Here is a 12,528-nt window from a genome sequence, read left to right on the forward strand (position 1 = left end):
TCTCTTTGTTGTCCATTCATTACGTCATCTATTACAGCTCTAGAAATGTTAGCATAATCTAACAAGATCTGGCTTAACCCTACAGTAAGGCTGGATTCAGAAGGCCCCTTTGATCCACGTCCACAAAACATGAATGTACGGTATGTGGACATCTGTGTGGAGTCCAGGTGTGTCCATTTTTTTTATTTTTTTTTACCTAACCTATTCATTTGAATGAACGAATCTTGGACAGAAACCAGACAAGGATGGTGCATGTTGAGTTTTCTGGCATAGGCCATGCCAAAAAAACTGAACTGAACGATTTACCTCAATGGGTCCATGTACTATGTAGGTGCAGTCCAGGTAGACGTTACTGTCGCCTGATGCCTTATTACCCCTGCGCCTTGATAGAATGTAGAGTAACTCTTCAAATCCTAACACTTTTTCACCCTCAACATAGGTAGAAATTCACTTTGTGAGAAGCACATTTAGGGTGCTACAGACAAGGATTAGGTGATAAGAGTATGACAGCTGGGGGTCCAGCTCCCCTGTGAATGGAGCAGTGGTGTGCACACGTGATCACTACTTCTCTCACTTCTATGGGACTCGTTGAGATAGCCCATTGCTGTACTCGGCAGTACCATGAGCAATGAACAGAGAGGTGGTCTCAAATGTGCACCATCGCTCCATACAGGGACCTTGTGAGCACAGAAGGGCTGTTCAGATCACGCTCATAGAAATGCTGTACACCACTAACTAGACTGAGGAGAGCTGAGCAAGGCCGATCACAACTGAAAAGGCACAATGCTTAGCTCAGTGCTTCTGCCCTTTGTTTTAGCAATCAATGGGGGTCTCAGCACCCAAAACCTCCATCATAAAAAATTTCTGATGCAACTATGATACATCAGAAGTATTCCAAAACGATCAGTACCCTTTAAATAAGGCTCCGTTCATATTATTTAGCAATGTACTGCAATCCTATAGACTTTCATAGCCAAATGCAGGCCAGGAGTTCTTTTGCCATAGCTTCTATATAAAAAGATGAGGTTTTAAGCAGTATTGAATAGCATAGTCATCAACGCTTTTGAGGATAGTGAAATAAGTTCCCCCCCCCCCCTTCATTTCAATTGGATACAGCTGGATTTGGGGGTAACTACAACACCTCTAGCAATCTTAGCAGTAAACACCATCTACACTTATCTAAATCAGGGGTGCACAACCTTATTTGGTCTGGGGGCCACATTGTCACACCACTCTATTTCAAGGAGCCGCAGATTTAAAAAAATAAAAAAAGGTTAATCATGCTAGTCATTGCTTCCTCATTCAGTTCTGTTGATTATTGGTAGCCCATTCCTGATTACACGGAGAGATGCGCTGCCGATAATCGTACCTCTTTCATCCTGATAAAATATACAAATCAGCCGACAAACGAGTGATTCCTTGTTTATCGGCTGATCCGCGGCACGAATATACAGGCCAGATATCAGGAATGAGCAGTACTTGTTTCCAGTAATTGTCCCAAATATCGTGCAGTGCATAGGAACTTAGATTTCACGATAAAAAAATATTTTTAACACGTGCCTGCCGCATGGCCCTGAAACAGAAGATTCATACTTTCCTGCTCCCGCTATCTCCATCTTCTGGTTCTGGCGCCGTTTACATGCGGTTGGATATGGGCATAGTCACTTGTACCTCTCCAGCCAATGACTGGCTTCAGTGGTGATGTGGACACAAGCAGCGTTTCACCGCAGAAGCCAGTCATTTGCTGAAGAGGTGCTCTGGGTCGGGAAGATGGAGTCCGCGAGAGCAGCACAGAGCAGGAAAGTAGGAATCTTCTGTGTCAGGGACCATGCTGCAAAATCATTTTAAGTGGCGACATTTCCCTCCTGCCTCCTATTCACAAATAAGCGCATTCCTTCACTGCGGAAGACGGTGCTCACTGGTTCTTACTGCCCCTGCACCCCCAGATATACTGTAGGTGGCCTACAATAACCAGTAATCACTTTCCCTGAGGGCTTCAAGCACACGGCCAATGTTTGTGTCAGCATCTGATCCGTATTTTTTTTTGCAGGTCGGATGCGGACCTATTCACTTTAATGGGGCCGCAAAAGCTGCAGACAGCACTCCGTGTTCTGTCCGTTACTTCGGTCTGCAAAATGCAGAACACACGTGACTGGTATCCGTGTTTTGCGGACCACAAAACACAGCACGGTAGTGTGTATGGGGCCTTACTAGTGGGGAAACACACTTATTGGTTAACCCTTTAATGACCAGGCCTGAAAAGGCCTTAATGGCCACTTTTGTGATATAGCACGTTGTTGAAACACTTCTAACTTTTTAATTTGTTTAACTACCATAATAAATTCTGCAGCTTTTTATTACAGACATAGGGATTTTTAATTATTTATATTTTTTTGTTTTATTAGGGGGAAACCGTACAAATATTTTTTTTTTTTAAGTCATTTTATTCAAACTATAGCTCATTATTATGCAAATTATTACAATTTGTTCCCTATATGTGTTGGATCGTTTTATTATATAATATGTATAGTTTCACATGAATGGGGTGATAATTGTAATGGTTTGGGTTGGTGTGGGCTTTTTTCTTTTATATATGTTAGAATTTTTTCTTTTATAAATATATTTCTGCTACAAAAATAGACCTTTGGGGGATACCGACTTATTTATTTATTATTTAATTATAATTTTTTATCATCACTTTATTATTTATTTTTAAAATATATTTTTGCTAAGGGTTGTAGTCAATGGAGTATATTCAGACCAAGGTCTTGTTACCAGTGGGGTACCTCAGGGATCTGTTCTGGGACACATATTGTTTAATATCTTTATCAGCGAAATTGCAGAAGGCCTCGATGGTAAGGTGTGTCTTTTTGCTGATGACACAAAGATTTGTAACAGGGTTGATGTTCCTGGAGGGATACACCGAATGGAAAAGGATGTAGGAAAACTAGAGAAATAGTTAAAAATCTGGCAACTAAAATTTAATGTTGATAAGTGCAAGATAATGCACCTGGGGCGTAAAAACCCAAGAGCAGAATATAAAATCAGTGATACAGTCCTAACCTCAGTATCTGAGGAAAGGGATTTGGGGATCATTATTTCAGAAGACTTAAAGGTAGGCAGACAATGTCACAGAGCAGCAGGAAATGCTAGCAGAATGCTTGGGTGTATAGGGCGAGACATTACCAGTAGAAAGAGGGAGGTGCTCATGCCGCTCTACAGAGCACTAGTGAGACCTCATTTGGAGTATTGTGCGCAGTACTGGAGACCATAACTCCACAAGGATATTGATACTTTGGAGAGAGTTCAGAGAAGAGCTATTAAACTGGTACATGGATTGCAGGATAAAACTTACCAGGAAAGATTAAGGGACCTTAATATGTATAGCTTGGAAGAAAGACGAGACAGAGGGGATATGATAGAAAGTTTTAAATACATAAAGGGAATCAACAAGGTAAAAGAGGAAAGAATATTTAAAAGAAGAAAAACTGCTACAAGAGGACATAGTTTTAAATTAGAGGGGCAAAGGTTTAAAAGTAATATCAGGAAGTATTACTTTACTGAGAGAGTAGTGGATGCATGGAATAGCCTTCCTGCAGAAGTGGTAGCTACAAATACAGTGAAGGAGTTTAAGCATGCATGGGATAGGCATAAGGCCATCCTTCATATAAAATAGGGCCAAGGGCTATTCATAGTATTCAGTATATTGGGCAGACTAGATGGGCCAAATGGTTCTTATCTGCCGACACATTCTATGTTTCTATGTCCCCCAAGAGGCCATAAAAAGACCGTTGGGTGGCAGTGAAAATATTTTATTATTTTTATTTATTTTTTGCTAAAATTTTGCTTTTCTTTTAATGTATTTTTGCAGCACTGCATGTCCCCCAAGAGGTCTTTAAAAGACCTCTGGGGGAAAACTGCCCTTTTTTATTTTATTTTTTATTATTTTGCACTTTTTTTTCCCTTTTATTTGTATGTTAAAATATATATATATAATAATAATAATTTTATACATATTTGCCACATAATTGGTCCCCAAAAGGTCCATAAAAGAACTTTGGGCACTTTTTTAACACCATTTCCACTGTAACTCAAGCATCCAAAGGAGCCCCAGTTACAGGGAAAACCAGCCTGCTGAGGGGGGCTGATCAGGCTCTGCACTCCTCTGTCCCGGACACCCGGCGATCAAGTGATAGACTGATCTAAACTGCTCAAAAAGCCGCTTAGGCTACTTTCACTTACTTAGCTTTCCGTTTGTGAGCTCCTCACAAGCGGTCCAAAACGGATCAGTTTTGCCCTAATGCTTTCTGAATAGAAAAGGGTCAGCTCAGAATGCATCAGTTTGCCTCTGATCAGTCTCCATTCTGCTCTCGAGGCGGACACCTGCCTGCAGCGTTTTGCTGTCCGCTTGACGAAACTGAGCCAAACGGGTCCGTCCTGACACACAATGTAAGTCAATGGGGACGGATCAGTTTTCTCTGGCACAATAGAAAACGGATGCATGCGGTTGTATTACCTGAACGGATCCGTCTGTGCAGATCCATGACGGATCTGCACGAAACGCGAGTGTGAAAGTAGCCTTACCTATCTCAGGAGAAGGCAGATGTGCTGATAAGCCTCTTCTGCCTTCTCATCTCCCTCGCTGTCTCTGACAGCTGGGGATAGTCTTGCTCCTGCTATACTGCGGGAGCAGGAGCTGTAATTCTGCATTTGTACAGCGCTCCAGGCAGAAACACAGCTGATCGCACGATCAGCTGTGTTTCTGACCAGCAGGATGGGGCAGAAAACGCTGGCTCTGGGGGCTGTATGCGGCCCGTGGGTTGTGCACCCCTGATCTAAATGCTAACTGGCTTATATAGTGGCAAACACATATACATACTGTATGTAGGAACACTGATGCATGTGTACATACCATGCAACTAGCAATTCTCTCACTAAACTGACAGAACAAATGGAAAACAACTGCCTATTCTACATTCGCATCTTATGGGGGCTTCCTTACCATGTTTTTGGTGGGCTCTTGATATTAGTAGCACTTTCGGCATTGCTACTACTCTCTTTAGATAAGGCCATCATTTTCCTCTGCTTCTGAGAGAGCTTCATCCCATGAGCAGCAGACTTTTGCGTTCTGTAAAACAATCAACACATCATTAAATTCTTCCACAGATACTATACATTATACAGCTCAAAACTACCCACGCTGTACACCAACAATCACTGACAAACAAAAAGCCACCTTCATCGCAGAAATACTTCATTTTCAAACACAATGACATAAATATATAATTTACTAGCTGAAGGACCCGGCTTCGCTTGGGTATATTTAGTCTATTTCATTTAATGTTTGTGTGTGTCGTTAAAAGATATCAACATTATCCACTATATCAGTGACATCTACAGCACCCCGCCCCCAAAACAGTGACCTCCACAGCCACCCCTTAACACTGACACCCCCCCATCCCTTAAAATGGGACCTCCACAGCACACCACCCCCTTGAAAGTGACCTCTACAGGGGCCCATTCCCTTAACAGTGGCCTTTACAGCAATCTCCACCTTAACACTGACCATAGCAGACCATCCCCTTAACTGTGACCTCCACAGCAGCCTGCCCCTAGGGTGGCCAGCGGTCCAGCTTTAGGCCGGACAGTCCGCCTTTCAGACTCCTGTCCTCTGTCTGGCGCAGGGCCTGGACGGACACAAGGATGTCCTTTTGAACAGCTCACTCTCAGATAGCAGCACTGTGCTGTCCGAATGTGAGCTGCAGGGAGAAAGTCACCGTCCCTTCCACCCCTGCAGCTGACAGAAGTTGATTTTTAACTTCATTTTTTCAATCCCCCGTTGGCGGAGGAGTGGGCATGGCCTAACCGGATTAGGGGCGTGGCTTAGTGGGGCCTGGGGGCGGGGTTTTAAGTTAGTCTTTTGAGGGTGGACACATTGTAGCAGGGGGCGTGTCTGGGCTCCTCCCTGCAAGAGCGATGCCCCTCTGGGCACCTTACTGGCTCATTTGCATACTAAATAAACTGGATTTTCAGAGGATAAAAAACATCTATTGCTGGAACAAAGGCACATCCTGAAATAAGGTACTAAGTGCTATTAGGCTATGGCTTTACTTTAATTGCGATTATCCTGATGACAGATTTCCTTTAAAGCTTTCCTACAGCAGTGAAGAAAAATGTCTGGGTTGTTATGGAAACCTGGAGTAAAACTGTATGTGGAGGCTAGAGGACCTGCGGGCTTCTATTTGCTGATAAGGGTCATGTGACCAAGTTTCTATTGGCTAATACATTTTTGGGGAATCTCTCAGGAACAGTAGGTGCTAGAGAGCTGAGACCTGGTCTGAAACCTTCCCAGACACCTGATGTACCTGTGTGCCAAATTTCGTTATTGTAAAAACGTGATGGTGCGGATTCCTTTAGCGGACATACATAGATACACACACTCAGCTTTATATATTAGATGTTGGGTTCTGAGGGCTAGCACCACATACATTTTTCTCCAACTGCAATGAAAGGTAGTTAGATGACGTACTATGAAATAAAGCAGCTCTGTCATTAAAGAGGACCTTTCATGGTTTTTTATTAATTGCGATAAATACCTTTCCTTGCGGGGTACGGGGGGTACTGCGACCCTGCGATCCAATCACAGCGGAGAGCGTCACAGCCAGGGAGAAAAAATAAATAAATAAATAAAAAATTCTCCTTGGCTGTGATTGAATTACGGCACAGCCAGGGAGAAGGAGATGGCTATTGAGAAACCCTGGCGTCTCCTTCCTTCCTTTACCGATGCTCAGTATTAGCATACTGAGCGGGAAAACTATGGGGGAACACAGAGGGGAGCAGGAGCGATATTTAAAAAATAAATAAAAAAAATCAGGCACGGTGGCAGCATCAGCAAGTAACGGTATTTATCTAAATTAATAAACAACCATGAAAGGTCCTCTTTAAAGAGGACCTTTCACCAGAATAAAACATCTAAACTAACTATACAGACATGTAGAGCGGCGACCAGGGACCCCCCTGCACCTACTGTTATACCTGGGCGCCGCTCCGTTCTCCTGGTATAGCCTCCAGTATCTTCATAGTTAGGCTCCACCCAGGGGAACCTGCTGGCGTCTCATTCTCCCATGCTGCAGCGCTGGCCAATCACAGTGCTCAGCTCATAGCCCGAGAGGCTTTTTTTTCTCTCAGGCTATGAGCTGAGCGCTGCGATTGGCCAGCGCTACAGCATGGGAGAATGAGACGCCGGCAGGTTCCCCTAGGTGGAGCCTAACTATGAAGATACCGGAAGCAATAACGGGAGAACGGAGCGGCGCCCAGGTATAAAACAGTAAGTGCAGGGGGGTCCCTGGGCGCTGCTCTACATGTCTGTATAGTTAATTTGGAAGTTTTATTCTAGTGAAAGGTCCTCTTTAACAAACATCTATATAAGGGTTTATTCACAAGTTGCAATCTTGTCACAGTTTTTGCCATAATAATAAAAAATAAATAAAAAAAAAGTCTGAATAAATCCAAGATTCGTTTACCCAGAGTAAAAGGATATCTGGAAGGAGCATTGTGAGGAGTCTTCAAGCTGTGCTGGGAACAAGGAGAGTGTCAGCAGCCAAAAGGGGTTGTCTCATCTCAGACAATGGGGGCATATCACTTGTCGGGAACAGAGCCCCACAGAGTAATGGCTGGAGGACTCCCGTCCGGCCACCACCGAGCGCCCTCCCCATAGGAGTGAATCGGAGCGCACCGTGCATGACTGGCCACCGCTCCCATTATCTTCTACAGGCCTGACGGAAATAGCCGAGCCAGCACCTGGCTATTTTTCGGCGGCCTCATAGAAAATTAACGGAGGGCGACTGCGCATGTGCAGTGCGCCATCCACCACTTTCAGGGCTCTGTTCTTGATTTAAGTGTGGGTCCCAGTGGTGGGACCCATACCTATAAGACAATGGGGGCATATCCTAGCGATATGCCCCCATTGTCTGAGATGAGACAACCCCTTTAAGGCCCTCACACACATTACTGTATTGTCGGTTTGAACCTGCCAGGAACTGAGAGTTGAGATGACAATCTTATGTTTGCTGGGATCTCTATTCAGATTCTCCCCTGATAGATGATATTAGGGGAGAGATGGGAGAGAAGAGAAGTGAATATTTTCACCCATTTGTTCTCCCAGGAGATAAGCTGCCAGCAGCTTTCTCCTCTCTATTCACTGAATGAACAAAGGCGTCAAAGACAATTTCTGTCCAATTGGACCAAGTTGGCCATCTGACCAATGATTTAGTCAGAAAATCTGTCAGACAATCTTTTGGTGTAATACAGCACTTTGTACTCTCCTCCCACATGTCTTTCACAGTGTAAAGCCCCCTCAAATTCTGGTTCTTGGAGCCACAGAGTGAGAGCTCAGCACCCACTAGCTTAGCCTCTTCAAGGTGCCTTAGGGTATTATGCCCCTGTCTTATGGCAGAGCAGCTATGAGCTACTGTAAGAGGATTGATAAACACTCAATAGGATTCAGAACAATAATGGTAACTTACCCAGTCACAAGTTTTGGTGTAGCTCCACATTTTTGTATATTTTCTTCGATTTCCATAATGGTTCTTAGGTCCATAGCAGGAGGACTAACAGGGCTGCATAAGAATAGGACGACAAAAAAACTTCAGTTTACAGAAAAAAGACTGGAACCTCTGAAAGCACTATGAGCAGTGATGAGCGAACTTATGTTTTCTAGTTCGGCGTACAAGGTTCATAACTTATGGTCCGTGGTAGCGGAATCCATAACGGAATTCTTAGATAAGCAAAACCTTGTACGCCGAACTTGAAAACACAGGTTCGCTCATCTCCAACTATGAGTCACATAATATAGCTTTAAGAGTAGATGAGACTCATTCCACAAGCGTTCTGTACAGGGAATCTACATATGTAAAAACTATTACACACTTTGCTAATGCCAATACTTTACTATATTAATAGTGCGTCCTTACCTGAATGCTACAGCAACCCAGTTTGGAGAAGTAGCAGGAGAAGCCCTTGTGCTTGGAATGGCTTTGGGAGACGAAGCCACGTGCTGTGGCATCTTTATACTGGTAGATCTGGTCACTGCTGGAGGTGAGGCGATAGAGCTTGCATCACAAATCCTACTTTTTTCCTATTGCAGAAAAAGTACATGTTGAACAATTCTTTTCCTGACACTGTAAAAAAAAATTGTCATCAAACCTGAAGTTTATAGACATCTCTTATCCTTGCCCACTACATATTACTAGCTGCACATGTTGTGGGAATAGCACTTTATATGCAGCTAGTAATAGGCATTAGTAAACCATCAGCGCCAACATACAATGGTTTAATACGTCTAATTCATGTTTAGTAGCAAGTGTGCTGGTGCTGCAATCCTAAAATGGCCTTGTGACCAGTCCTATCCATCTGCAGCCATATTTCTGTTGATTGACAGGGGAACTAGCTAGTGCACAGTCAGTCCTTAGTGTGAGTGAATGAAGGCTGCTGAGGGATGGGACTGGTCACACGATTCTCCATCGGTGGTTATTCCGGGACCATATCGCCAGCAAGCAGGTAAGAGGACTTGCTAATAAACATTAATTAGGTGTATTAACCCATGGTATATTGGCACCTATTAATAGATGAACATATGTGCTATTTCCAGCAAGGTCCAGTGGATAATACATTTGACACTATAGAAGACTGAACTGGTATCTTGCATGGGTTTTCATCGATGAGACATTTTATATATCACATGGGAGAACAATGACTCAATCAAGAAAGGACCAAATGATCAAAGCTGTAACCACATTTATTGAGGCTACAGTACAAGGTAATGTGTTTGATACTAATTCTGCCAATTGTTTCATATAATTACATCAATATGTCCAATATTCTGCTGGAGCTCCTTCAAAGCAATTCCTAAGCCTCAAACACAGAATGGGTCGACATCCTGATACCTAGAGCAGAATGGAGCCTCCACATGCTTATGTCGAGCTCTGAGGTTACTGAATGAAGTCCAAGCTTGGACCTAAACAGTTACCACTGCCCTCCACAGAGGATAAGGACCTACTGGAGCAGACCATCACACTAATTTGGCATGGGATCGAGTCTGTTGCATGCTGAATTATCAGGATTTCTGGTCCATGTTGATGGCACTCTACTAATCTATACATACATAACCATGTGAATTGCTGAATAGCTGCTGTCATCCAGAGCAGAAGTACAAGACATACACACAGCCCCAGCATGGAGGGACGGAGGAAGCAATCGCATCCTTGTCTCCAAGTATACAGCCCCTGCACCAGTGGTGATACAGTGGCATGTATAAAGCCATATCTGTAGATATGTGGCAAAGAGAGACAAGGAAATGGAAGAAGACCTTTGCGTTTTTGTCAGTAACAAACCTCATTTTTCGGTGGACTGAAGGTGGCAGTGAAGTCAGGTGACTGTAAATCTCTTGGGCTGCTTGCACCAACGAAGCTTCCTTCTGAGTCGGATGTTAACAAGTCCTGGAGTGACTCAACAGAATTGTTTTTTTCAGATTTGAAAAATCCTACAAATTAAAGGTTGCAAATACTTAAGCTCAAATAGAAGAATAATGAGAAATAATAAAAAATAAAATAAAAATGTAGGCAAAAATCTCGCCATCAAAATCCTTCTAAACCATTTGCAATCTGCCGTGTGCAAAAGGCACTAGTAGTAATTTCAATATGAATCAGTAACTTAAAGGGTATTCCTGTTATAATGAGGATAGGAGATGAGCATCAGATTTATGGTGGGGGTTCCAGCGCTAGGACCCGCAATCAGGAGAACGGGGGCCCCATACTCTGTGGCGCCCCCCCTGAAATGGACTCCGCTGCTCCATTCATTTGTATGGGAGTGCTGGAGATAGCCGAGCGCTGTATTCACTACGGGCCCTGGTTCTTGTGATCGGTGGGGGCCCCAGTGGTAGGACCCCCCACCAATCTGATAGCTATCCCCTATCGTGTGTACTTGTTATAACCAGAATACCCCTTTAAGATAAGAGCATTGAAACACAAGATGAACGCATTACATACCAGATGATGGTGGGCTCTGAATGAGGTCAGAAAGGTTGTATCCTCCAGAGCTGTCCGATCGCCTTCTAGGCTTCCTTTTTGCTTTATTTTTGGCTTTCTTGGAAAGAGCTTCTCTAGAAAAAAAAAAATGAACTAATATGTTCTACACGTCAAAGAATTAGAGCTATGCAAACTTAAGTATTAAATATCGCCAGTTATATTTCCACTGCTTATATATGTACCGGTGTTGTACAGAGATTGTCGTCCCTCACATTAGCCCCTGAACTCACTAAATCTAGTTTCCCCATCACTAAAGACAATTATACAGGAAGCCAATTAAGGGGTTCTCCACTTTTTAAAAGTGATGACCTATCCTCAGGATAGGTCATCAATATTAGATCGGCAGGGGACCCGACTGCTGTTTGAAGAAAGCACAGCTCTCGTACGAGTGCTGCCTTCTTTTCACTGTTTATCTGCTCACCATTGCAACTGCAGTGGCGAGCACATATAATTACAACTATGGCGTCCAAATTCACTTCAATGGGACGGCTTCATCCTATTCAAGTGATTATATGTGCTCACTGCTGCCATTGCAATGGTGAGCAGGTAAACAGTGAAGAGAAGGTAGCACTCGTACGAGAGCTGTGCTTTCTTCAAACAGCTGATCAGCGGTGGTGCTGGGAGTCGGGTCCCCGCTAGTGGGATATTGATGACCTATCCTCATCAAAATCAGAATAAGCCTTTACTTGAAACTGCAAACAACTGTGGACAACCCCTTTAACCTAAGAAAATCTGTAGAAGGAAACTTGAAGGAAGGAAATCTACACAAAGATGGGAAGAACATACACACTCAGTGCATATCTTCAGGACCCCGATTGTGTAGTGGGCAGAGCTGCTAACTGCAGCACTGCATCCAGTGCCCAAACTACATAGTACATGGAGTTGTGCTGGAGCTACAAAGTGACAGCTGATCAGGTGTCAGACACCTGCTGATCAGATACTGATGGCCTATCCTGAGAACAGAGCATCAACAGACAAGTCCTGGGCAAACCTTTTTTGGCCCAAAAAAAATATGTAATGCAAAATGTGTTCATTGGTTCTACAGTAGCATATTACAATTGTAGAGGTCTACAAGAAAACAAAATGCAGGGAAAGCACACAGAAGTGAAGACTACTATTGGAAATATGTTTAAAAAAACACACATTTGGATGCTATAAAGTAACAATAAAATAAAAAAAACTTTAAAGGGAATGTGTCATCAGTAAATGGCCTATTGATTAAATCACGTTTTTTTTTACCCCATTTTTAAAGAATATTTAAACAAAAACCATAAAATCCTGCAGTTTTCACACTGGCCACTAAGTTTAATAATAGGCATCACTCTGGTCTGTACAGATCACTTTACTGCAGTTACCTGTCATTCTAATCCTGCCTATAATGATATCACCTGTGTATAGATAAGACATAATGCACCATTAACAATATGTTATTGTCAAAGCTTCT

General features: G+C 43.2%; 1 protein-coding gene across 1 annotated transcript in view; it reads right to left on the reverse strand.

Annotated features, from left to right (window-relative positions):
- IBTK (inhibitor of Bruton tyrosine kinase) overlaps nt 1–12,528 on the reverse strand; it is a 118,224-nt gene that overhangs the window by 22,979 nt on the left and 82,717 nt on the right. The window contains exons 21-25 of the mRNA XM_044289176.1: nt 11,046–11,158; nt 10,392–10,540; nt 8,973–9,136; nt 8,526–8,618; nt 5,003–5,128 (exon numbers count right to left, since the gene is read on the reverse strand). Coding sequence (XP_044145111.1) covers nt 5,003–5,128; nt 8,526–8,618; nt 8,973–9,136; nt 10,392–10,540; nt 11,046–11,158 — 645 coding nt within the window. The remainder of the gene's footprint in view (nt 1–5,002; nt 5,129–8,525; nt 8,619–8,972; nt 9,137–10,391; nt 10,541–11,045; nt 11,159–12,528) is intronic.

Source organism: Bufo gargarizans, chromosome 4, assembly GCF_014858855.1.
Source record: "Bufo gargarizans isolate SCDJY-AF-19 chromosome 4, ASM1485885v1, whole genome shotgun sequence".
In the NCBI taxonomy this organism is placed as follows: domain Eukaryota; kingdom Metazoa; phylum Chordata; class Amphibia; order Anura; family Bufonidae; genus Bufo; species Bufo gargarizans.